Source organism: Urocitellus parryii, chromosome 8 (assembly GCF_045843805.1).
Source record: "Urocitellus parryii isolate mUroPar1 chromosome 8, mUroPar1.hap1, whole genome shotgun sequence".
Lineage (NCBI taxonomy): Eukaryota > Metazoa > Chordata > Mammalia > Rodentia > Sciuridae > Urocitellus > Urocitellus parryii.
In genome coordinates, this window is record NC_135538.1 from 194,086 (window position 1) to 216,762 (window position 22,677).

The following is a 22,677-nucleotide window of genomic DNA, read 5'->3' on the forward strand; positions in this document are numbered from 1 at the left end:
ACTCCAGCTTTTTCTGCCCTCCTGTCGTCTCTATGGAACTCTGTACAAGAATGCCCCCACCCCCTGGAGCTTTGTCCCCCATTTCTTGTCAAGTAGAAGACTCCCCAAGCTGAAAACTTCTGGATCTTTTTTTCACACTGAGAGCTCAGTGAGCTGGGGTCTCCAAGAGGCTAGCCACCTTTGCATGGCCACTCCTTAAGAAGTTCTTGGTCATATTTTGATTGGGGAATTAAAAGAAAAAAACATTAGTTGATGTTCAGAGAAATTCTTTCACAAAGTCCAAGCTGTGCCCTGGTGAAAAGTGGCTTGTGGGCATGGGCTGCTTCTGCAAGGTGGTCCCAGGACTCCCAGGGCGAGCGCTGGAGCCCAGGCGGTCCCCCACTGCTCATGGGTGTGGAGCAGAGTCCCTTCAGCCCTGGGTACTCTGAGGGCAGAGAGGAGCATGGAGAAGCAGGGAGCTGTGTGCTGACCTGTCCAGGCTGGCACATCACCAGTGGTGGTTCTGTAGGCCTTCACCTAGGGCCCTGTGTGCTCAGCAGTCACCTGACACCAACTTTGCTGCGACAGTTTGTAGCCCTCCGAACCAGGCATTCTCCCAGCTTGCACCAAACTCTTGAACCTTTGTTGTTGGGAATCTCTGTTAGGTGAGTTGAAAATCTCCCATGATTCACACACATTTGAAACTTTCACACTCTGATAATTTGGGCTGTAAAGATTCTAGGAATGATTTGGAAGATCTCTTAAAATATGTCATCTCCACTATTCTCTCCAAAGTGACAGGGCTGGGCTCAGCCCTTGGGGCCTCTCATCAAGGTCCTGGGGCTCGGTCCCTCTCGCGACTGTCCTCTGTGTTCATCCTACCCTCATCTCTTCTGCTGGTTCTGCCTCCTGGCTGGAAAACCCTAGTGTCTTCAACTTAGGATGGTGTTCTCCTCCAGCGTTGCTTCCACTCCTGGGCCTCTCTGGTCATCAGGCCAGCTCTGCGACATGGGTGTATATTCCCTCTCTCCTTCATTTCTCCTTCAGTTCCTTCTAGTGAAAATCCTGCTCCCCCTTGCACAGAACCACCAAGGCAGAAGTTAAAAGCCCCTCGATGCCACTCAAGTAGGCACCCGGTCTCTGCACCTCTGGGGTTTCCTCTGCTGAGCCTGTGCTGTCTTTCTACTTCTCTGTTAAGTGCAGCTCTTGCTCTGAGGGTGCGTGCTGCCCCCTCCACACACACACCTCCCACAAGGTGGGTCTGGAGCATGTCCTGGGCTGGTTGCTCTGTGGGATCCTAGGTCAAGACAGTGAACCAAATGCCTTCCTCTGCCAGACTGTGGCCTCTTGGAAGGAAGGGGCCCATGTTTGGCTCCTGGTTATTTTCAGTACCCAGTACACTGCCAACAAACATTATCCTCTGCAACTGAAAGTACACCAGCAGTTCCTGAGATGGGCGGTGTGCATCTGGCCCAGTCGTGTGGCTGTTTAATTGCATGTAGTGCTGCATGGAGCTGCCTTTGCAAACGTTCCCTGACCTTCCCTGTGGGGTTCCCAGCAGTACCCTTGGAAGAGCTGATTGCGGGGGTGGCACTGGCCCTGGGACCCCAGAAAGTCAGAGGAGAGTGCCCTTCCTCCCTCTGGAGACACCCACTCCGTTGCATGGAAGTGCTGCAGGTCTGTCAGCTTGGTGAAGCCAGGAGCCCCTGGGCACATGTGGGTGTGGATACCTGGAATGATTGGGGTGGGCTTGGTGGGCTCCTAGGTTGGAAAGCCAGTTAGGGCTCTGGTGTTGATGGTGTCAAGGGAGGGAGAAGAACATGTGCCCTGTGGCCGCTCACCCCTGCTGCCAGGATCCGTGTTGGCTGAGCACCACATTCTGCCTATGTCCTGTGCTTCCTCTCTGGAGGCTGCCTCTTCTAATTTCAGCACCTTCATGTGAGAGAAGCCGTGAGCACTGCAAGGCCATCCGGATTTTGAGACCAGGTATCATAAAGCAAAGCCAGGGGAGGTGTGGGTCTGCACAGCTGCATCTGTGAGTTGAGGACGTGGGTGCGGGTGATACCTGGGGCTTTCCGAGATAGTGGGTGGGAGAGTTGGGATCTATTTACTGCCTGATCTCACATCCTTGCCTTGCCACGCCACGTGGGCATCTGTGGTGGCCTGGGTGCTGCATCCTTGGCCTTTTAAAACTAGAGGTGGATCTTGGACCTTACCTTTATATTTTGTTCCTGTTTTCAAATAATGTCTGAAAAAAGTGATTGTGAACAGTGTTTTCAGTGATTCAGACACTGGGCCATGACCCCTGTGAGTCCCCTGAGGGACAGAGGGCTCCTGGGAAGGATTTATCTCAGAGAGTTGTTGGCTAAGCAGTGGAGCTGGCTCTCCTAGCTGGGTTGTGAAAGGAGATGACTTTCCAAGCCTAGCAGGGTCGTGGAGGAGGTCCGTCTTGACTTCAGGGGGCCCTGTGGGAGAACGAAGGCATGCCACCCAGTCAGAGGGCTGCTTCCAGTGAGGGGCAGCGATGTGTTTGCTGAAATCTGGGGGAACATCCTGGGGGCTAAATCAATTAAAGAGAGAGAAAGAAAGAAACCAGGAAAGAAAATGGAGATGTGTAGAACGCAACCTTTCAGTGACAGGTCCAGAGTCCAGGCTTGAGATACAATCGAGTCTTTCTCCACTGGTTAGGAGGGGTACTGTGTTGCAACCACTGAGTCAGGTTCTGCTGCCCAAAGACTGGTAGGATGCAGAGTGCCCCCAAAGCAACCCTGTGATGTGGGATGGGGGACTGCCACACTGTCTCACTTGCCCAAAGGGAGAGGGGCGATGGGGAAAGGGTGTGACTTGGGTGGCCACCCCACTGGAACCTACTGGAGTGGGGAGGGCACAAGGGAACACTTCCCAGGACTCTTGGCCACCTGCCCATCAGATAGGAAGGTGGGTGAGGAGAATCAGAGAAGATCGTGCTCTGAGATGCATGGGGCGCGGGGGCTGTGCTGAGCCCACTGAGGTGTAGGATTTGCAGGAGACCAAAGGACCATGGATGCGAGGAGTTTCCTGTCATTGCATGCTGTTGAAAAGCATTTTGCTATTTACCAGCAAATAGGTAATTTGTTGAAATAAACACATCAGTGAACAGTGATTCCGGCCTTGTTCTGCCTTTAGTCCTGTTGGTTGTGGATGTGATACACAGAGCCCCACAGGTCTTTCTCAGCCTGACACCAGGAGCTTGGGGTCATTTCTGATAGGGGCTTTTTTCCTTTAAGTGCTGTATCCACATTTAGGCCCTGACAGAGAAAGCATGAAGTAGAACCTGCCCACACCATACATTTTTAAATGGTAAGGGAGAAGTCAAAAGAAGAATGATACATCATGATGTGAAAATTACATTAAATGAACGTTTCAGTACCTGAAATCAAGTTTTATGGCACTCAGCAATTCTCATTCATTGTGCTGTTTTGTCTGGGATGCAGAGTTGAGACACTGTGAAGGAGCCTTGTGCTCTTGCAGATATGCTGGTTCCTGGCTCATGTGAGCAGGTAGGACAGCAGGCTCAGGGATTGCAGAAGGGCAGGAGTGTACCCACGTCCTGGAATGGGATCTACCAGCCAAACACACCCCAGGACACCTTGAGTCCCTGCATGAGGTGGGCAAGTTTATGATGTTTCTGAGGTCTTCTGTGGTTAGTTCTGATGTCATTCTTTTGAGGTGAATGAGTCTCATCTTGTTTTGCTGGTAGAAAAGAAGTCATCAAGAGCTCTGCATCTTGTAGTGGTTCCCAGGAGGACAGAGCGCTGTGAATTTGAGTTCCTAACTCTTGAGTTCTGCTCCACCCAGTTGTACAATAGAACCTGATTCAGAAGTCCACAGGCACTGAGGATGTGGCTCTGCCACCTGTGGATGCTCTGTTCCTCCAGATTGCCTTATTCCTGTCAAGTACCTAAGTTGCAGTACTGCTGGCATAGTAGGATGCCAGACTACCTTGCCCAGCTCCTCAATCTCACAGACAGGAGGCTCTGCAACCCAGTTTGGTGGAAACATTAGCTCAGGGTCTAGGTACTGGTGCTGTGGGAAATGAGGAAGAGGCTAGGGTCTGGGTTTCATTCCTTCTACAGCACCTCTGAATGATTCTCAAGGATGTTGTGTGTAGAAGGCATGCCTATGACCCTTCTGTGTGAAGATCCCTCCTAGTGCTGCTCTGGTCGGTGAACCCTGAAGTTCTGTGGATAGAACCAAAATACTTGGGGAGTACATTAATCAAACCCTCAGAGTAGTGCTTTCCTGAATAAACCCCAAAACATCAGCACAATCAGAATTGTCTAAACATGTACTTAAGAGGCATTTAGAAAAGTGCTTTCTTTTTTTTTTTTTAATATTTATTTATTTATTAGTTATTGGCGGACACAACATCTTTGTTTGTATGTGGTGCTGAGGATCGAACCCGGGCCGCACGAGGTAGCAAGGCGAGCGCGCTACCGCTTGAGCCACATCCCCAGCCCCAAGTGCTTTCTTTTATTACCGTTAAATAAAACTGGAGGAATGAAACAATAGATGTGTGTCATTTTGGGTAGCCACAACAAACTTCTGTGGACAGAGTTGCTTAAACCACAAACATTTCATTTCTCACAGTTTTGAAGACTTAAATCCCAAGTGAGACACCCACGGGTTTGGTGTCTGGGGAGGGCCTCTCCCGATGCCGTCGGTTGGGGCGAGATTGCAAACAACAAGGATACAAACAGTTCACAGTGTTCTGCTTCTGACCCCCCCAAAATTTCTGTACTCACATGTAAGTCATGTTCATTTAAAAAGTAGTGCTAAAATTCTTAACTCATTTTAGAATCAATGAGTGTATATTATGACTATACAACCAGTATAATTCACATCATATATAACAGAAGAATGAGAAATTATACTCCATTATGTATGATGTGTCAAAATGCATTTTACTGTCATGCGTAACTAATTAGAGCATAGGCATAATTCTACCCAAGGCGAAGCCCCACAACCCTGAGCCTGTGGCCAGACGGGTGTGGGCCTGCACAGTGTGGATCTGGAGACTGGACATTCCAGGCTAGGCTCCCACAGATGTGCTGCGTGGTGAGTGGATTGGTGGTGGAGTAGTGGCCTAGGACGGAAGTTCCTGATCCTGGCCCACTGGGATCAGGCTTTAGCCAGGGAGCTTCCGGTCTATGCTGACAGAACCAGAATGCCTTGGAAGTGCTACAGAACTGATGTGTAAGCAGAGAAGATGACCGTTCAGGTTAGGTGAGCCGATGACAAAGTCTCAAACTTAATAATTAGTTTGGGTTTTTTGTTTGCTTTTATATAAATCTTTAACATTTTTTAATTTTAGTTTTATATTCTGACACATTATGTTATGGACACATTCATTATTTAAATACAAATTATAAACACAATTTTGAGAATGTATGTGCACTACTTAGACACTATGGTGTGATTCCCAGGGGGAGATGCCCACCCTCTTCCTTAAGTAATATATTTTTTTACTGCATGAAAATTTGTTCACTAAAATGGGTCTTAAGGTAAACTTGTTGTTGTTGTTGGGTTTTTTTGTTGTTGTTGTTTTGTTTTTTGGTACTGTGATCAAAGCCAGGGGTGCTTTACCATTGAGCCCCAGCTCTTTTTCTTTTTCTTTCTTTCTTTCTTTCTTTTTTTTTTTTTCAAGTTTGAGACAAGAGTCTTGCTAAGTTGCTGAGGCTGGGACCCTCCTGCCTCAGCCTTCCAAGTCACTGGATTGACAGGCATGTGCCACCATCTGCAGCAAGACAAATTTTTGAAAGACCCAGTATGTGAAATGTGTTGGAGTTTATCAAATATCATGATTATTATAGATTTTTAAACAATCACACTAAATAAGTAACCTTCTGAAAGCAAAAACTTTGAAAAAAATGGGAGTTCATTGCCAAAAATAATAAAATTTACTTGGACAAGAAAATAAGACCTTCGTGTTGTGGCCTCACGAGGTGGAGCTTGTCTCTGGTGTGGTCTCTGACTTGTAGGGGCTTTGTGCCTCTCCTGTCCTGCCACCAATAGCCACCTTGCATTCCTGGAAACTGTCTTTCCTTAGCCTGCTTAGGATGGGATTCCATATCACTTCTCAGAATTGCCAGGAAGAAATGAGTTTAATGTGAAAACTGCAGGAGGCAGAGAAGCAGCGATGGCACCTGTCTTGGCTAAGTGGGTGCCACAGGGCCGTGGCTCCTGGCCTGGCTTTCTGAATGTACGCAACATTCAGGGAATCAGGGATGTTTCAGAAAACAGGGCGGAGAAACTCCATGGAGGTTTGGGAGCCGCAGGTGGGCGACTCTGAATAGTATGTTTCATGGTTCAGTTTGTAGAGAGGAAGCCTAGGGTTCATGGAGTTGCAGGCACATGGAAGAGCAGAGCCTGTCCTGGGGCTGGGGCCATTCAGAGCTTCATGCAGGAAAGTGAGAGGACTCTGGGGACTGCGTGTTGGGCATGTGTCACCAGAGGCTGGAGCCGAGCTGGGCATGCAAGGGCCTGTGGGGACATGAACTGGGACAGTGGAGTTGAAGTTTGAGTTGGAGAGGGAGGGCAAGAATGTTAACAGAATTGTCAGTTGGCAGTGGTGTGTATCTGCGATCCCAGTAACTTGGGAGGCTAAGGCAGGAGGATCGAAACCTCCACCATTTAGTGAGACCTGATCTCAAAAACCAAGAAGGGCTGGGGATGTAGCTCAGTGGTTGATTTTGTAACCTGCTACTTTGCTGAATTTGCATATTGCTCTAGCAGTCTTCTGGTGGAACATTTTGGATCTTCTAATTATCAGATCATGTCATCTGAAAACAGTGATGATTTAACTGCTTCTTTTTCTATTTTTATCCTTTTTTTCGCCCCTTCTCTTGCCTAATTGCTCTGGCTAGAATTTTTAATACTATATTGAATAGGAATGGATGGAGTGGACATCCTTGTCTTGTTCCAGATTTTAAAGGAAATGCTTTTAGTTTTACCTCATTTGCTGTGTTGTTGGCTTTGGGTTTGTCATATATAGCTTTATGATGTTGAGGTGAGTTTCTTCTGTCCCTAGTTGTTTCAGTGTTTTTATCATGAGTGGAGGCTGATTTTGAGATAATTGATTTTTCTTCTTAATTGTATTTATGTGATGCATTAATTTATTGATTTGCGTTTGTTAAACCATCTTTGCATTTCTCGGTTAAAACCAAATGGTTATGATAATCAATCTTCTTAATGTAGTCTTGATTATAATTTGCTAATATTTTATTCAGGATTTTTGCGTCATAATTTCATTGGGGATATTGGTTCATAGTTTGTTTTTTTTTTTCCTTGAGGTTTTCTTACCTGGTTTTGATATGCTTTTGATACCGGCTTCACAGAATGAATTTGAAAATGTTGCTTGAATGAATTTTGAAGTTTCTATTCTATGGAATAATTTGAGGAATGTTGGCATTTGTTCTTTTTTAAAGGTCTAATAGAATTTAGCTAAGAATCCATTCAGTCCTGGACTTTCCTTTGTTGCAAGGCTTTTTATTACTAATTTTATTAGTAGAGAGATAGACTTAACTTAGATGACTTAACTTCTGTTAAGTCAGATTTATAATATTTTTTCAAGTCTGAAGATTATTCATTGAGTTTATGTATGGATGACCTATCTTTCAGTGAGAAAAGTATGTTGAAACCACCCAATATTATTGTATTGGAGTCTGAATCTTTAATTTGAATATTGTTTTATGTAACTAAGTGCACCAATGTTTGGGGCATAAATATTAACTATTGTTACATCTTTTTGTTCCCTTTGCCAGTATGGAGTGACCTTCTTTGTCTCTTTTGAGGAATTTTGGCTTGAAGCCTGCTTTGTCAGAGAGTAGCTACTCCAGCTTGGTTTGGGGCTCCATTTGCATGGTATATCAATTTCCATTCTTTTACTTTCAGCCGGTGGTGGTCTTTACCTGTAAGGTGCATCTCTTGAAAATAACATATAGTTGGGTCTTGTTTTTTAATCCCTTCTGCCAATGTGTCTTTTAATTGGAGAATTGAAATTTACATTCATTTTTATTAGAGAGAGCTGTGTATAAATACCTATCATTTGATTCATATCTAATGTTTAATTTGGTTTTGTTTCTCATTTGCTTAACCACCCTTTAGATAAGATTTGTCATTTGTGAGCTCTGGAGGTTTTTTTATTCTGTTTGAAGTGTTTCTTTAAATAAGTTTTTTAGTGCTGACTTAGTAGCAAGGAATTCTTTTAGTTTCTATTTATCTTGGAAGATTTTTATTTCCCTTCAGTTTTGAAGGATATCTTTGCTGGATGTAGCAATGTTGGTTGACAGTTATTTTCTTTCAGAGCTTCAACCCAGCATTCCAGCCCTCCTCACTTTATAGTTTTTTTTTTTTAATTTTTTTTAATGGTTGTAGATGGATATCATGCCTTTATTTGTTTAGTTTTTATGCAGTGCTAAGGATCAAACCTAGTGCCTCACACATGCTAGGCAAGCACTCTGCCACTGAGCTATAGCCTCAGCCCCACTTTAAGAGTTTTTACTGAGAAATCAGAAATAATTCTGACTGGCTTGCCTCTAAATGTGTTCTGATGTTTTCTCTCGAGGCCTTTAAAATTCTGTTCTTGATTTGTTTGTTTTAATGTATCACAGAGTGGTTCTTTTTTGATTGTGACTATTTGGGGTTCTGAATGCTTCCTGTATCTGGAGGTCCATCTCATTCTCAAGGTTTAAATTTTTTTCTGTTATTATTTCCCTAAAGAGGTTATCCATGCCATTAGTCTGTGTTTCATCATCCTCTTCAATTCCAGTGATTTTTAGTTTGGTCTCTTACTGTCCTAGAGTTCTTGCATATTCTGGTCTGGTTTCTTTCTTTCTTTAATACTGTCTGAATGTTCAAGGTTGGCGTTTTGTCTTCCAGCTCTGAGATTATGTCTTTAGCATGATCTGTTAGACATTAACCTGAACACTTCATTTGATTTATTATTATCTTTCATTTCCAAGATTTCTGTATCTCTCCTTATCGAATTTATTGTTCATATCCTATACTGACTTCATTGATGGAGTTGTATGTGTGTGTTTTCTCGGAATTTATTGGTCATTTACACAACCATTTTTTAAAATTCTTTATCTGGTATTGCATTCACTTCAGTATCTTTAGAGTCACTTGCTGGTGAATTGTGAACTTTAGGAAGTGTTGTGTTACCTTGTATTTTCATCTCTCTTGATTTCCTCTGTTGGGGTTTAGGCATCTGTTGGAATGAACTTCTCTTTCTCTCTCATGTATGGGCCTTCTCTTGCCAGTGTGTCCTCACACAATCTAGACTGAGACCTCTTCCTAGGTTTGGTGTCCCAGCCTTGGTGTTAACTCTGGTTTTGCCGTGGCAGTGGATGTCCATGAGTGGGACTGGAGAGCTACCACTCCACCCTAATTGTTAGTTGGGGGTTTGTTGTTTTTTTTTTTTTTTTTTTATATTGGAGTGCAGTAGAGTTTGAATGTCATCTGTGTAGGGCGCAAGGTGTGCTGTCTTTTGGCTGAGTTGAGCTTAGCAGTAGACTCTCCATCCTGTGAACTCGCAGTGTCCCTGTGGAGTCCCAAAATCTCACAGAAAAGGGGAACAAAACAGCAACAACAAAAGCAAACAGCATATGGCATTAAAACAAATACCTGTTGCTACTACGACATCTACAACACCAATTACCACAAAAACAGGAATGGTAGGGTTGCCAGCAGCAAAAACAATAAATGACCATGAACTAGATCTGGCATTGAAATAAAAAGCAGGTATCAACTGTCTTCCACAGCACTAATAACTGCAATAACATGAGTGGTGAGGAAAGGAGTCACATAAACCAAATAGTTCTAAAAAAACTATTTAAAAAATTCATTAAGAGAAAATAAAATGTGGTAAGAAGATAGAAGAGTTTAGAGTGTTCAAAATGTGAACAGTAAATACAGAAGAGATGTGGCAAGTGGTGATTATAAAGTAGGAGGATAAAAATAGAAAAAAAAAGTAAATGAAGAGAGAAAGAATAAGAGAATTTAGCTGAAAAGAGGAGGAGAGAAAAATAAGGGAAAAAAATGCAAAACAAAAGCCCTAACCCTCAAAAGATAAGAAAAAGTAATTATCATAAAAATGCTAAAACTGAGAGAGAAACAAATATGGATATGTACATGTGTATCCATGGACCAGTGAGCACAGCGAGGTCCTGAAGACACATGGCTAACGGAAGAGTCATCCCCACTCAAGTGGTCAGAACACTGGACAAGGATGGGTGGGTGCTCACTGCTGTGCCAGACTGTCCTTTCCAGTTCTTTTGGGGCTGAGAGAGAAAAGAAAAGGATTGGTGCTTTTCAACCCCTTCCCCTTTTTTTCCTGTTGTTCACTGCTGAGGGCTGGAATGGCCTAAAACTGACGCTGATTGAAATTGCTCTGTGTGTGAGACCCTGCATGGTCACAGGTCCTCAGGTGGAGGAGGAGGAGGAGTGAGGCCGCCCAGGACTTCTAGAGTAGGGAGCAGCTCTGTGTGACACTTATTGGTGGGATTTTGTCATTATGCATTTGTCAGAACCATGGAATCTACAGCATAGAGTGAGCTCTCCTGAAAGCTATGGATGTTGGTTGGCGAGTTAGTAGGCCCATTAATTTTGATAGACAGTCAATCCCTGGTGGGGTGTTTAGAGCAGGGCTGGCTCTGCATGTAGTTGCAGGATGTATCTAAAGAATTTTTTGAAAAAAAAATTAGTAAAATCAGTAACCTCTGAGAATCTGTAAGAATTGGAGAAGTTGAGTTGCCAGTAGAAGGAGTGTACATAGCACACTGCTCACATAAAGATGCAGTGGGAGAACTTCCTGCTGCTACAGGAGAGCTCAGGTCAATGGAACCCTCTCTACGGGTGTTGGGCCTGGTGCCAGTGACATGTGAGGAGACAGGCTGCTTGAGCCATTGTCTGTAGAAAATTTGCTCCACAGAGACCTCCAGGCCAGAGGGCTCCTGTGAGTTTCCCAGACCCCTGAGGAGCAGCTGGGTAAGGGAAGGCTCTCTAAGCACTTTTTATGAGTTCAGCTGAACCTTGATACCAAAATCTAACAGCAGCATGATGAAAAATGAACATTTTAGCCCTGTTTCATGAAAAATAATTCAAATTTCCAAGAAAAAAAAAGCAAATTGACTCTAGTAATAGTAAACGTTTATGGGACATGATAGGCAAGCAGATTTATTTTTGTAATCCAAGGTTGATTTAACACTTGAAAATTACCATGGTTGGGGGGGGGGGGAGCGCTGGGGTTGTGGCTCAGTGGTATAGCGCTTGCCTAGCATGCACGAGGCACTGGGTTTGATCCTCAGCACCATATAAATGTAAAATAAAGGGGCTGGGATGTGGCTCAAGTGTTAATGCGCTCGCCTAGCATGCTGAGCCACTGGGTTCGATTCTCAGCACCACATAGAAACAAAATAAAGATATTGTGTTCACCTAAAATTAAAAACTAAATATTTTTAAAAAATAAATGTAAAATAAAGATATTGTGTACACCTAAAACTAAAAAATAAATATTAAAAAAAAATTACCATGGTTCGCTTTCTTAACACAGTGATGAGGGGAAAAGTGGTTACATGAATGGATTCCAAAAAGCGTTTGATTAAATTAAGTTTATTTATGGTAAAGGTAGCAGAGACCACGGGGCCTGACCTGGTGGCCACTACTGACTGCCCCAGGTATTGACTGCTGTTCCTCACTCTGTCTCTGCAGCTCGAGTACATCAGCCCCAGAGCTGTGCAGCTGGGTTCCCTTCTTGTCCGTGGCCTCACCACGCTCGCCCTGGTCAATAGTGCATGTGGCTTCCCCTGGAAGACAAGTGAGTTCATGCCCTGGAACGTGTTTGATGGGAAGCTTTTCCATCTGAAGTACCTACAGTCTGAAAAAGGATATTCTGTGGAGGCTCTTTTGGAACAAAATGTGAGTTCTGGTTTTTGCACGTTCGAAAACAAATCCAGCAACCTGAAATTGCAGAGTCCTGGAGTTGACATCGGAAGACAAACTAGCTGTCAGTCCTAATGGGCGTGTTGCTTTAGGAAAACAAACGTGCTCCCCAGAAACCTCCCCACCATCCCAGGCTGACCTTGGGGCACTGGCTGTTTCCATGGCTGCTCTCCATAGCACCAGACGTGCACTGCAGCTCACTCTCCCGGCAGAGGGAGAGTGAGGCTCCCCATATTGTTGAAGTCATGTGCTGCTCCAGATTTCTAAGCACCATTGCTGCCCATCCCTGCAAGACTTCTAAGTAAGGTTCACACCTAGCTCATGTGGAGTGTTTCAGGGGAAACATTTGGTAATGCATCCACCATCATTTTTCAATGAAAAAAGAAAAAAATGTCCAGGGTGGTATAGGGCTATTAAGTATTCAGAACTTGGGAGCAGCCCAAATGAAGAGCAGAAAGCAAAAGCAGAATAAGAGGAAAAGCATGCCTCGGAGTGGGCATCACTGACACAGAGGCTACAGGAGACAGCCAGAGGGTGCTGCTGGGAGTCCTGTCACAGGCCTCTTTCTTGTACCTGGTCCCTGGCCAGCACAGGTGACAGCAGGTTTGTTTGGTTTGTTTTTTAAAGAGAGAGAAAATTTTTTAATGTTTGTTTTTTAGTTTTCGGTGGACAGGTCATTATTTTATTTTTGTATGATGCTGAGGATCGAACCCAGTGCCCAAGGATCCAGGCATACAAGGCAGAGTGCTCACTCGTAAGAGGAGGCTGCAAGGAGAGAGCGTGCTGCCTCCCCATCTGCCGCTATCTGTGACCTTGGTCTTCCCAGTGAGTGCTCTTGCACGGAGATGGGAAACAAGGTGTGTTAATTGCACAGGCTTTTCAGCCAGATTGTGTGGCAGTCACCCAGCTGGTTACAGCAGGGCTACAGGTCGGTTTAACCTATGGAAGAGGAAACAGGCACAGCTGCATGCTGATGCTTTGCCAGCGGGTATGAGGGAGCAGACTTCCAAGCCCTCTTGTCAGGCCTCCATCCTTGCTGGTGCAGTGTCCTTGGGCACAGGGCCCCTCGTGGGTGTGACCTTGCTATTTATGTGACACAGAACTAGCTCTCAATTGCATCTGATCTGTTTGCAGAGGTCCTGGCTCACCAGATTCCACAACCTGAAAGCAGTGGTCTGCAAGGCCTGCATGAAGGAGAACCGACGCATCGTGGGCAGAGGGCACTGGAGCTCACACCACACAGGTGGGCAAGGGGTGGGCATTGCAGCACACCTGTCACTGGGTGTTGTGGGCCCAGGATAGACCCAGTCACTTCTGTGGTTTATTGGTAAGAACTCCAAAAAGAGGTGGATAGAAGTGCAAGAAGAGGTTAACCTTGATAGGATAGGACTTTAAATTCGGTCCCATTGAGAAAGTGTTCAGAAGGGAGCCGTTTGTTCTTGAGTGATGAGGAGCTCTCTCTGTGCATGTCCTGCCTTCCACATTCTCCAAGGACAGAGATCACCAGGGAGTGTTTATAAAACAAAGGAAAGCTTAAGAGTATTGGGCTGGGCATGTGGCTCAAGCAATAGCGTACTTGCCTGGGATGTGCGTGGCGCTGGGTTCGATCCTCAGCACCACATACAAATAAAGATGTTGTGTCTGCCGAAAACTAAAAAGTAAATATTAAAAAATGTCTCTCTCTCTCTCTCTCTCTCTCTCTCTCTCTCTCTCTCTCTCTCAAAAGAAAAAAAAAGAAAAGCTTAAGAGTATAAAGAAAGTAAGAAAGGAAACATAGAAGCCTCTCATTCTGTCAGCCTGAGGGACAGGTGTTGAGGACTGGTTGCCGTGAGCTTTTCTTGTGCTTCAGCTTTGAGGTCCACTCTCCATGTGGCTTTGCCATGCAGCACCTAGCATGTGGCTCTGAGATGGTCACAGGCTTTCAATTTCCCCCTTCAGAGCTTCGCAACTGTTTCCATCTTTCTTGTGGCTCACAGTGCTTCTGTGTGTGTTATTTCCTTAACAGAGCATTGTAGTCAAGTGTAGTTGAATTCAGGGAAGTGTGGCCAGCGTGTGTTCTGTAATCCATTTCATCTCTTCGCACCTTCACCAGCAGTGACCAAAGGTCTTAGGAGGCACACTCGAGAGCACCTGAAGGTGTATTCCTTTTCATTCATCTCATTGATTGGGTGCTTCTGTGTATCGTGGTGTGGGACACCCCACTGCTTACCTTGTTGGTGGGTGTCTCGTTGTTCTCCCTGTCTTTGTTTGGTTGGCCTCTGAACCCTTGGCAGCCTGGTGTTCTTGCTGATGGAGTGAGAGCTCACCCCAGACCCTGCCCATTAGGCTGTCTTCATGAGCCTCAATTGGCAGCAGCCTTGCAGACTTCACCTTGGAGGCTGTGTGTGATTGGAGCACCCATCCTTTCAAGTGTCCAGTCCTCCTGACTTTGAGTGTGGACCCATTAGGGAGAACAGCTGGGTGGGGAGCTGCCCCAGACCAGGAGAGGGTGGTGCCTCTATCCATTTGCTAACCTTTCCTCCGTTTTTTGGCTTTAACCTAACAGCTGCAGTTGGGTAGAATTTGAGACCCAAAAGCACTACAGAATAATTGTGCTACCATCTCTGCATTACTGTTCTCAGGGTAGTCAACAGTCTGGGGCTCAGCCTGCCTATGGATGGATGTGTTTCTAATTCAAACTGCTCAAGAGTGGGACAGATGGCAGAGAGCCTTGCTGAAGGCTGTGTGCCGGGTGTTTTGAGGTGACCATTGTCACTGGGCTTTGCATACCCAGACTTCTCTCTGGTCACGCTGTCCATGTGTGCTGTGAGAAGATGCCTGGTGCTAAGGTTGCTGCCTGCTCACACAGCTGCATGGCGGCTTCCCCAGAGCCCACCTCCCTTGAGTTGGCTTCTAGAGTCAACAGCCATGAACACAGGGTCACACGCAGCTCAGTGTGCTGGCGCGGATCCACCGTTGCCCCCACAGAAACCTCCAGAGCTGGAGGTGTGATGTGATAGCCAGATACAGTGGACACGTTACAAACAGGTAGCTCAGCAGCAAGGGTGGCAGTCACGGCTCGCCAGGGAAGCCCAGTGCTGGAGCCATGGCAAGCAGGTGGAAGGCCACTGGTTAGATTTGGGTACATCACCACAGTGGGAGATGAACCAGGAAAGGTTAGTAGGAGCTGGATGCAGGAGACTGTTGATTGCCACGTTTAATAAGAGTTGACATTTTTATCCAGTGCAAATCAAGAGAGCTTTTGAAGGCTTTTAAAGTGATGCAGTCAGAAATACTGCTCTTATCTGGATGCAGTGGTGCACACCTATGATCCTAGGGAGGCTGATGTAGGAGGATCACAAGTTCAAGACCAGCCTCAGTAACTTACTAAACCCTGTCTTAAAATAAAAAAACAAAAACAGCTGGGGATTTAGCTCAATAGTAGAGTGCCTCTTGGTTCAATCCCTGGTATCAAAAAAAGAAATACCATTTAGGAAGGTGTCCTTATCAGCAGCAGAGAATGGGGATAAGGAAGCAGACTGGAGGCTATCTTGGGCCCAGACAAGTGGTGCTGGAAGGGGAGCCAGGATGACTCTGGCAGCATGTGGCTGCACCCTTGAGTGCAGTCTTTTTCCTTTACTGGTGATTAGAACCCCAAGGGCTGTGGACGGTTCCTTGTGTCCAAAGTGGCTCCATGCAGAAGAGGGGCTGTGCCTGAGACACCAGGGAACACTGGCCAAGGCCATGCTGCTTGGTACATGTGGCCCAGAGCCGTAAGCAGCAGTGTAGCACCCGCATCTCAACTTCTGTCTTTGTAAATCACTGTGGAGTACCAGAACACTGAAGGAAATGATACTGAGTCAGGTCTTTTAGTGGAGACAGATGGCAAAAGGTAGAGGGTTTGGGAAGTTATGAAAACCGTGAAGTACGTATCCATGAGTTTGAGGAGCTCATGAAGTCCTAGGTAGAAGATGAGTCGGTCAAGGGATTCAGAGGTGGAGCTCCTGGCCCCATCGCCCTCGGGGCCCCAGTGAACCGGAGACCTCCTTTGGAAGGAACATGTTTGGCTGTTGCCCTTGGCCCTTGGCACAGGATCACATTCCCTGCAGCAGCTCCTGTGCTGTAGTCCTGTCTGTGCACCCACAACGCCTTTCCATCGCAAGCCCACTGAACACGTGGGGACTGCTGACTCGGTGCCACCTGCCATGTTGTTAGACCTGGGGCAGGGCAAGCGTGCTATGCTGACATGCTGACTGTGTTCCCACAGGGAGGTGGGGAAGGCAGGGCTCCAGCTCCCACAGGACAAGCTCTGCGTGTGGCCATTCTGGGCAAGGACAGCCATGGAGAGACCAGGGTCCAGGTAAGAAGCCATATGTGCCAGCCTCCATGCAGGGGCTGGCCGAACTGTTCCTCCTGTCCCGAGTGTGCGGTTCACTGCTGAGATGCGTGGTGTGTGGGCATCTGTCTGCTCCCGGCCACTTCATTCATCACCCTAAGTACCCAACTTTTGGAGTTTCCTTAACAAAGGCTCTTACAGAGTTACATGTCAAAAGTTCACCCTTCTAATGAAGAATGAAGCACAAATAGGAAGATACTGGACATGTTCATGTCACAGTCATATACATGAGGGATAAACACACACACACACACACACACACACACACGTAAATGTGGTGTGGGAGATGAGCCTTATCCTTGGTTTCTTGTACGTGTAGCACAGGTATCTAGTGCACATATTTTGCTGAATTTAGTTTGTAATATTTACATCTAAATACATAGAAAACCTCATTGTTATTTAAGCTCAGATTCCTTAGTTTAGAGAATCAAACTTTATAGACTTCAGAATTATCTAAAATTTATCATTTTATTCTTTCATGCACACTTTTAATTCATGATATTTTTATGTTTCTAACCTCTAAATCGTGTGGTAGCTTCTCACATGGCTCAAGGCACAGTAGGTCTTGAGCGTTAACCCAGTGAACCCAGTTGTCGTGTGTGGCACCACCTCTGAGAACAGATGCTTGCCTCAGGGATCTGAGCAGCAGTCTTGCCCCATGCTGAGTCCTGCCCTCTTGTCCTGGTTTGCACATTGAGCAAACACCAGAGCTGATGGGTGTCTCTGCAGGGCCCACCCCCAGGCAGTAGAAGGGCTCTGCCAATGTAGGCTTAGATTGCTTGGACATTTCCCTGAGCTGAAACCTGCAGACCTTGCTCTTCCACATCCTGCCTGCCACCTGGGCCCCCCTGGCCAAGTGGACCTCCTCAGTCACCTGCCTTCTCTCATGGTCTCTAGTGTAGCACACACATGAGGGTCACAGCCACCTCACTGCCAGTTAAGCAATCTGCTCATCTGCCTGGGCAGTATAACTTCCTGTTCAGCATACTTGAGCTTCCTCTTAATTTAGGAGATACTAAAATTCACTGGGCTAAACCACCAACAGGGACCCTGCAAATGACCAGAAGGCCTTTGACTTGCCTAGAATGGGATGGTGCAACCCATGGGTAGCCCTGGGGTCCTGCTGCAGGGCACATGGGCCAGCTGGTGCTGGCCTGTAGAATCCATCTGTCTCTGCTGGGCAGAGCATGTATGGGCTGCCTGAGAAGAGTGTGGTGTTTTGGCTTCCCAGTCTGAAAGGCTGATAGGGTTCCAAGTGAGCTGGGTGCAAAATGAAATGCAGACCTCACTGGCTGACCTGCCCCCTGCTAGTTCAGTGAAGAGTCTGAGAAGGCTCCCCACTAGCAGTGTATAAGCAAAGACTTGATGGGGGTGGGAGCAGCTGCCAGGTGTATGAGGGACATGGGGCAGAAAGGGGATGGCCAGCAGGGAGCAGGAGGTCTGTGTTTGCAGAGGGAAAGGACCTAGCACTTGAAATGGATTGCAGAGGGACATTTGGCCTTAGTTACCAGTGTTAAGCTGGCCGTGATACACGATGGCTTGAAACAAGCAAGGGGCTGGCTTGGAGTAGCCACTTGAGGTGAGGGAGCCTGGCACCCAATGAAGGTCAGGGCTCTCTGCACTGAGGCTTTGGCCCCTGGATGAAGCCAGTCATGCAAGCCGGGTGGGACTAGACTGTGGCAGGAGCTGGTGGCCTCACATTGAGCCAGCTGATCTGACAGGATGGGAATGGGTCTCCCCTGCAGAAGCCACAGTTACTCCCAGCCAGGTGAGGAGCTACCCCACTTCCAACCTTTCCAATGAGCAGTCCCCACACTTGCCCAAGAGTGCTGAGGAAGGTGACCTTGTGCTTACACTTTTTTAGCTTTGGATTGTCCCTTTCCTTGCTCTGTCCAGATCCTAGGTGAGGATAGGTGGTGACCGGGCCAGCAGGGCAGGGAAGAGGCTGTGTGCTACAGGCAGGGTCAGCACACTACCCCTGATGAGAAGAGTGCAGCCCTGCTTGGAAGTCACCAGGTCTCCTGAGAGGGACAATATCTTGGGTGACTTCCCAGGTTCTTCATGCTTTTCATCAGGAAACTAGACTGGATTGCTTCTCTGTCCCTGTAGCTCTGCAATTTTGATCCTGATTTTTCAGAGTGGGTGAGCAATAATCAGTGGTACACCAAAGGGACAAATAGAGGAAGGTGGGGTGGGTGTCATAGAGCGGCCATCAAAGACAGGCCCAGTCCCAGCCCTAGTTCTGTGCCTGGGCCTGCCGCCCATGGCATAGTGAAGGTTGCAGGCATTCTTACCTGCTGCAGTCTCCAGAGGAAGCCCATAGCTTTCCACAGCAGGTCCCATCTGCAGGCTGGGCTCCACTCCTTTACCGCCGGCCTGCAGACCTCTCTGGTCCTCAGGTGTTGCCAGCACTCAAGGTTCCTAGCACAGCTGTGCTTGCCTCATCAGCACTTACCTGGGTTCACCATCGCCATTCTGAGCCTGGTCCCAAGCATTTCAGTGTTACTTTCCTGGCCTTGATTATAGCGTTTTACCTAATGTTTACGTAGAACCATTTCCTATCAAAAACAAAATAGTCACTTTTACCTCAGTGTATTTGCTTTCAAAATAATAAAGCAAGAAACTCCACCAAACCCCCCATGAGCAGCCATCTTCCGGGCACCAGGATTGACCAGGGCATGGCCTTCAGGCTGAGTGCATGCCCCAGAGAACATGACAAGTTTTCTATTCTTTGCTTTTTTTTTTTTTTTTTTTTTTTTTTTTTTATGTAGTTGTAGGTGAGCAGAATGCCCTTATTGTATTTATTTTTATGTGGTGCTGAGGATCAAACCCAGGGCCTCTTGTGTGCCAGGCTAGTGCTCTGCTGCTGAGCTACAGCCCCAGCCCACATTGCAAGTTTTCTGTTCTTTTCCTTGGGTGGTTGTGGAGAGACAGGAGAATTCCTGAGTTTGGCGGTAACCTCTCTTCCCGGCTTTGGTAGGAAACAGAGTTGGTTTCTTCAGATGCAGTTAGCAGAGAGTACCAACAGTATCCAGAACCCTGTCCTCCTCAGGCAACTAGTTAAAGACAGTAGTGGCCTTCCCTAGGGCAGAGAGCAGGTATGTCCTGGGTTGGAGGGAGTGTGCAACCTGGCGCCCGTGCAAGGGCAGCAACTCTTTGGGCCTCTGTGTGCATGTTGGCCTGTCCTAGCCCAAGCCCTTGCTGGTCCCACAGGAGACCAGGGCCATCGTGTTTTTGCAGGCCCCACCTGTGGGCAGCTGTTCTGGCCTGTGATACTGCAGTGCAGGCTTAGGGTGATGGTGGCACTGAGCACCCGTGGGGGTGGCAGCTCTGTAGGGCCTGGACCTGTGGGCACTTGTCATGCAGGGTGGTCAGGAGAAGATAGCCCTGTGAGTAGAGTCCAGAGAGGCCAGGAGCCGGCAGACTGGCTCTGTGGAGGTAAAGTGGGTGTGGGCCCAGGAGGGATGGGCTCCTGGTGGTCGCATGAGGACACCAGCAGGCTCATAAGGGGTCCTGTCCTGTACTCCTTTCTGGACAGGACAGGCTGCCCCCGTGAGAAACTGGAAACCTGGCACAGGACCCAGGGTTATACCTAGCCCTGAAGCCTCCCCCATCCCCTCCTCAGCCCCACTAGGCTCTTCCTCTTTAAACATCAGGGGTCACACCTCAGCCTGGTCTGCGGAAACTCTTCTCTCTGCCTGCGGTGTCCCTTCTTCCCTCAAGGTTTGGTCCTCCCTGGGCTCCAGGCCCTGGTGCCATTGCCATACCAGGTGTGCATTCTATAGGAACCAAGTGCACACTGAGCCAATGAAGCAGAGGCTCAGTGGGCAGCACCATGTGGCTGTGGGCTGCCCGGCACCCGTGTCCTGCTCTTACCATGTGGACTTGTATGTTCTTGAGCTAGGCCTTGGTGCTGAGGTGGAGCATCTTGGCTCTCTCTTGCTGGATGTTGTGGTTAATGCCAGCCCACTGTCACGGGCCCCAGGTTCTGGCTTTAATTCCAGCGCACACATATTCACGTTTCATTCCAGGCACATACATAAAGTTGGGTACTGGAAATGGTGTAGTTCCTCCTGACCCAGAGAGGAGCAGAGGCAGAGTGTGGGCAGCAAAGTGTAGACGGGCAGGCACCAGGACATGCAGGTCTGGGCTCCTGCAGCCACCTGCTGGGGGGTGTCGAGGGGAGGCTCGGGCACAGCCTCAGGCTTCCCAGTCCTCAGGCTGGCCGCTGGTGCAGGTGTCTTCTGCTTTCAGACCTTCTGTGTGAGATGCTGCTGCAGAGTCAGGTGTGGGACTGGGGTGTAGATTTTCACTGGTAACCGCTGTGTTTTGCCCACCTTGAACTCCCATTTTTGTATTTCTTGCAAATATTGAAATAGTCTGAGTAGAAAGTTGCCACTATGTCCAGGACAGTGTCAGTAGGCAAAAGTCTTTCTGTTAGGAAGAAAACACCAAAACCTTGTAACTAAAGGGTCTAGTTGCTGCCAGAGTTGGCAGGTTCCAGCGCCCTACTCTGCCCTGACCACCGTGTGCTGTGTGGAGCTGAGGCCCCGGGGTCTTAGCAGGGAAGGCCTCTGGGAAGACTGGGCTACACCCCAGAGGTGGCGCACATGAAAGCCTAGGGCCCAGCTTTTGTGAACAAATGGTCCACAAAGCAGTGCACCCTCCCCTCGCACTGCTCAGCCCCACCAGCAAAGGCTCCTGTGTGGAATTCCAGTCGGAAGCTGAAAGGTGCCTGTGAGTCTCACCTTCTCTTCTCTGTGGTGGGTCTGAAGAAGGCTCTGCTTATCCAGGCAGCATGCTGGGAACCATGCCCTCTGGAATCCACCTCTGTTGAGAGCTACAGCCAAAGGGGCCCCAGCAAACTTCCAGCTGCCAGCTGATGATTGGCTCACAGCGGCCCCAGCAAACTTCTAGCTGCCAACTGATTGGCTCCTCTGCGGTGATGCTCATTGGGCTGTTTCCCCGCCCTTTCAGACCACGGAGCTGCTCATTGGGGGACTTTTTGGCTCCGCCCATGCGACCCAGCCAATCGCCCTCAAGAGCAGGAGGAGTGGGGGGGTTGAGAGGTGTGTGGAAGCCGGTGGTGGCAGTTGGGCTCTGAGGGTTTTTTCCTTTGGAGCTGTTTTGCTTGGCGTTTGTAGTTCTAAAAATAAAGTTTGTTTCTTTTGACAAGTGGCTCCTGAATCGTGCCCAGCCAGACTGCGGCATTTGGTGGCCGCACGGGGAGCGACTGAGGGTAAGTAAACTGCTCGCCCCTGAGGGCAGGGCGAGAGGATGGGTAGCCATTCTAAGATTCCTCTTTTGTTTTGCTTCACTTTTGTTTTAAGTTGCCTGTCCCTGGAGATGAGTGAGAGGGAAGAAAAACCGCTCACGTCTGAGGAACAGATAGGGAGAAAGGACGGATGCACATTTCAGGAGGATAGAAAGGCTGATAGAATGAATTTTGTGTTGTTCCATTTTTGTTTCATTCTGTCTCGGTTTTGTTTGGCGTCATCTTGTTGGGTTGTATTATAGTAGAAATATGGGATCAGAAATTAGTAAAAAACAAACCGAAAGACTGTTAAGTAAATTGTTAGAGGAAGGAGGCATCCCAGTAAAATCAAGAGCAGTCAGGGCATACGTTGATACGATACAGAAATGTAGCCCATGGCTTTTTAAGGAGGAGTTGTTAGATATATCACAGTGGGACCATCATGGTGAGGATTTAAAAAGAATAGAAAAGAAAAGCCCAGGGACTCTGCCAGTTGGCACATTGCCATTGTGGACGTTCGTATCTTGTTTGCTTAGTCCAAAGCCTTCAGTTCAGACAAAGGTAGAGGAAGGAGAAGACATATTGATTCAAGTAAAAGAGAAGGTCTCTCAAGTTAGTCAGATAGAGGAAAAGATTCAAGTAAAAGAGAAGGTCTCTCAAGTTAGTCAGACAGAGGAAAAGATTCAAGTAAAAGAGAAGGTCTCTCGAGCTAGTCAGACAGAGGAAGAAAGTTTAGAGCAGAAAAAAGCCATCAGGGGAAAAGTTACAACAGGAGACTGCTACTAACAGCATTCTATCACCAGAGGGCATAAGTGTCCAATCAACAGCAACACCTCCATATGCTGGGAGGCTCCCAACCCCTGCAGTTGATAGTTGGGATCCTGAGACAGGATCTCAAGTATTAACATGCCCTGTATTTGAGGCAGGAGGGCAGCGAATTCACCATGCTTTAAATTTCAAAACAGTGAAGCAGCTAAAAGAGGCTGTAGCAACCTATGGTCCTCCAGCACCCTTCACTGTAAGCATGGTCGAATCCATTACCAACTTGAACATGACGCCAGCAGATTGGGCTAATATGTGTAAAGCT

General features: G+C 47.4%; 1 protein-coding gene across 3 annotated transcripts in view; it reads left to right on the forward strand.

Moving 5' to 3' along the window:
• Fam120b (family with sequence similarity 120 member B) overlaps positions 1-22,677 on the forward strand; it is a 69,633-nt gene that overhangs the window by 41,380 nt on the left and 5,576 nt on the right. For 2 of the 3 annotated variants that reach the window (XM_077801606.1, XM_077801607.1), the window contains exons 7-10: positions 11,731-11,937; positions 13,096-13,204; positions 16,208-16,300; positions 21,513-21,575. In XM_077801606.1, the coding sequence (XP_077657732.1) occupies positions 11,731-11,937; positions 13,096-13,204; positions 16,208-16,300; positions 21,513-21,575 (472 nt within the window). The remainder of the gene's footprint in view (positions 1-11,730; positions 11,938-13,095; positions 13,205-16,207; positions 16,301-21,512; positions 21,576-22,677) is intronic. The other variant, XM_077801609.1, reaches the window with a different exon arrangement.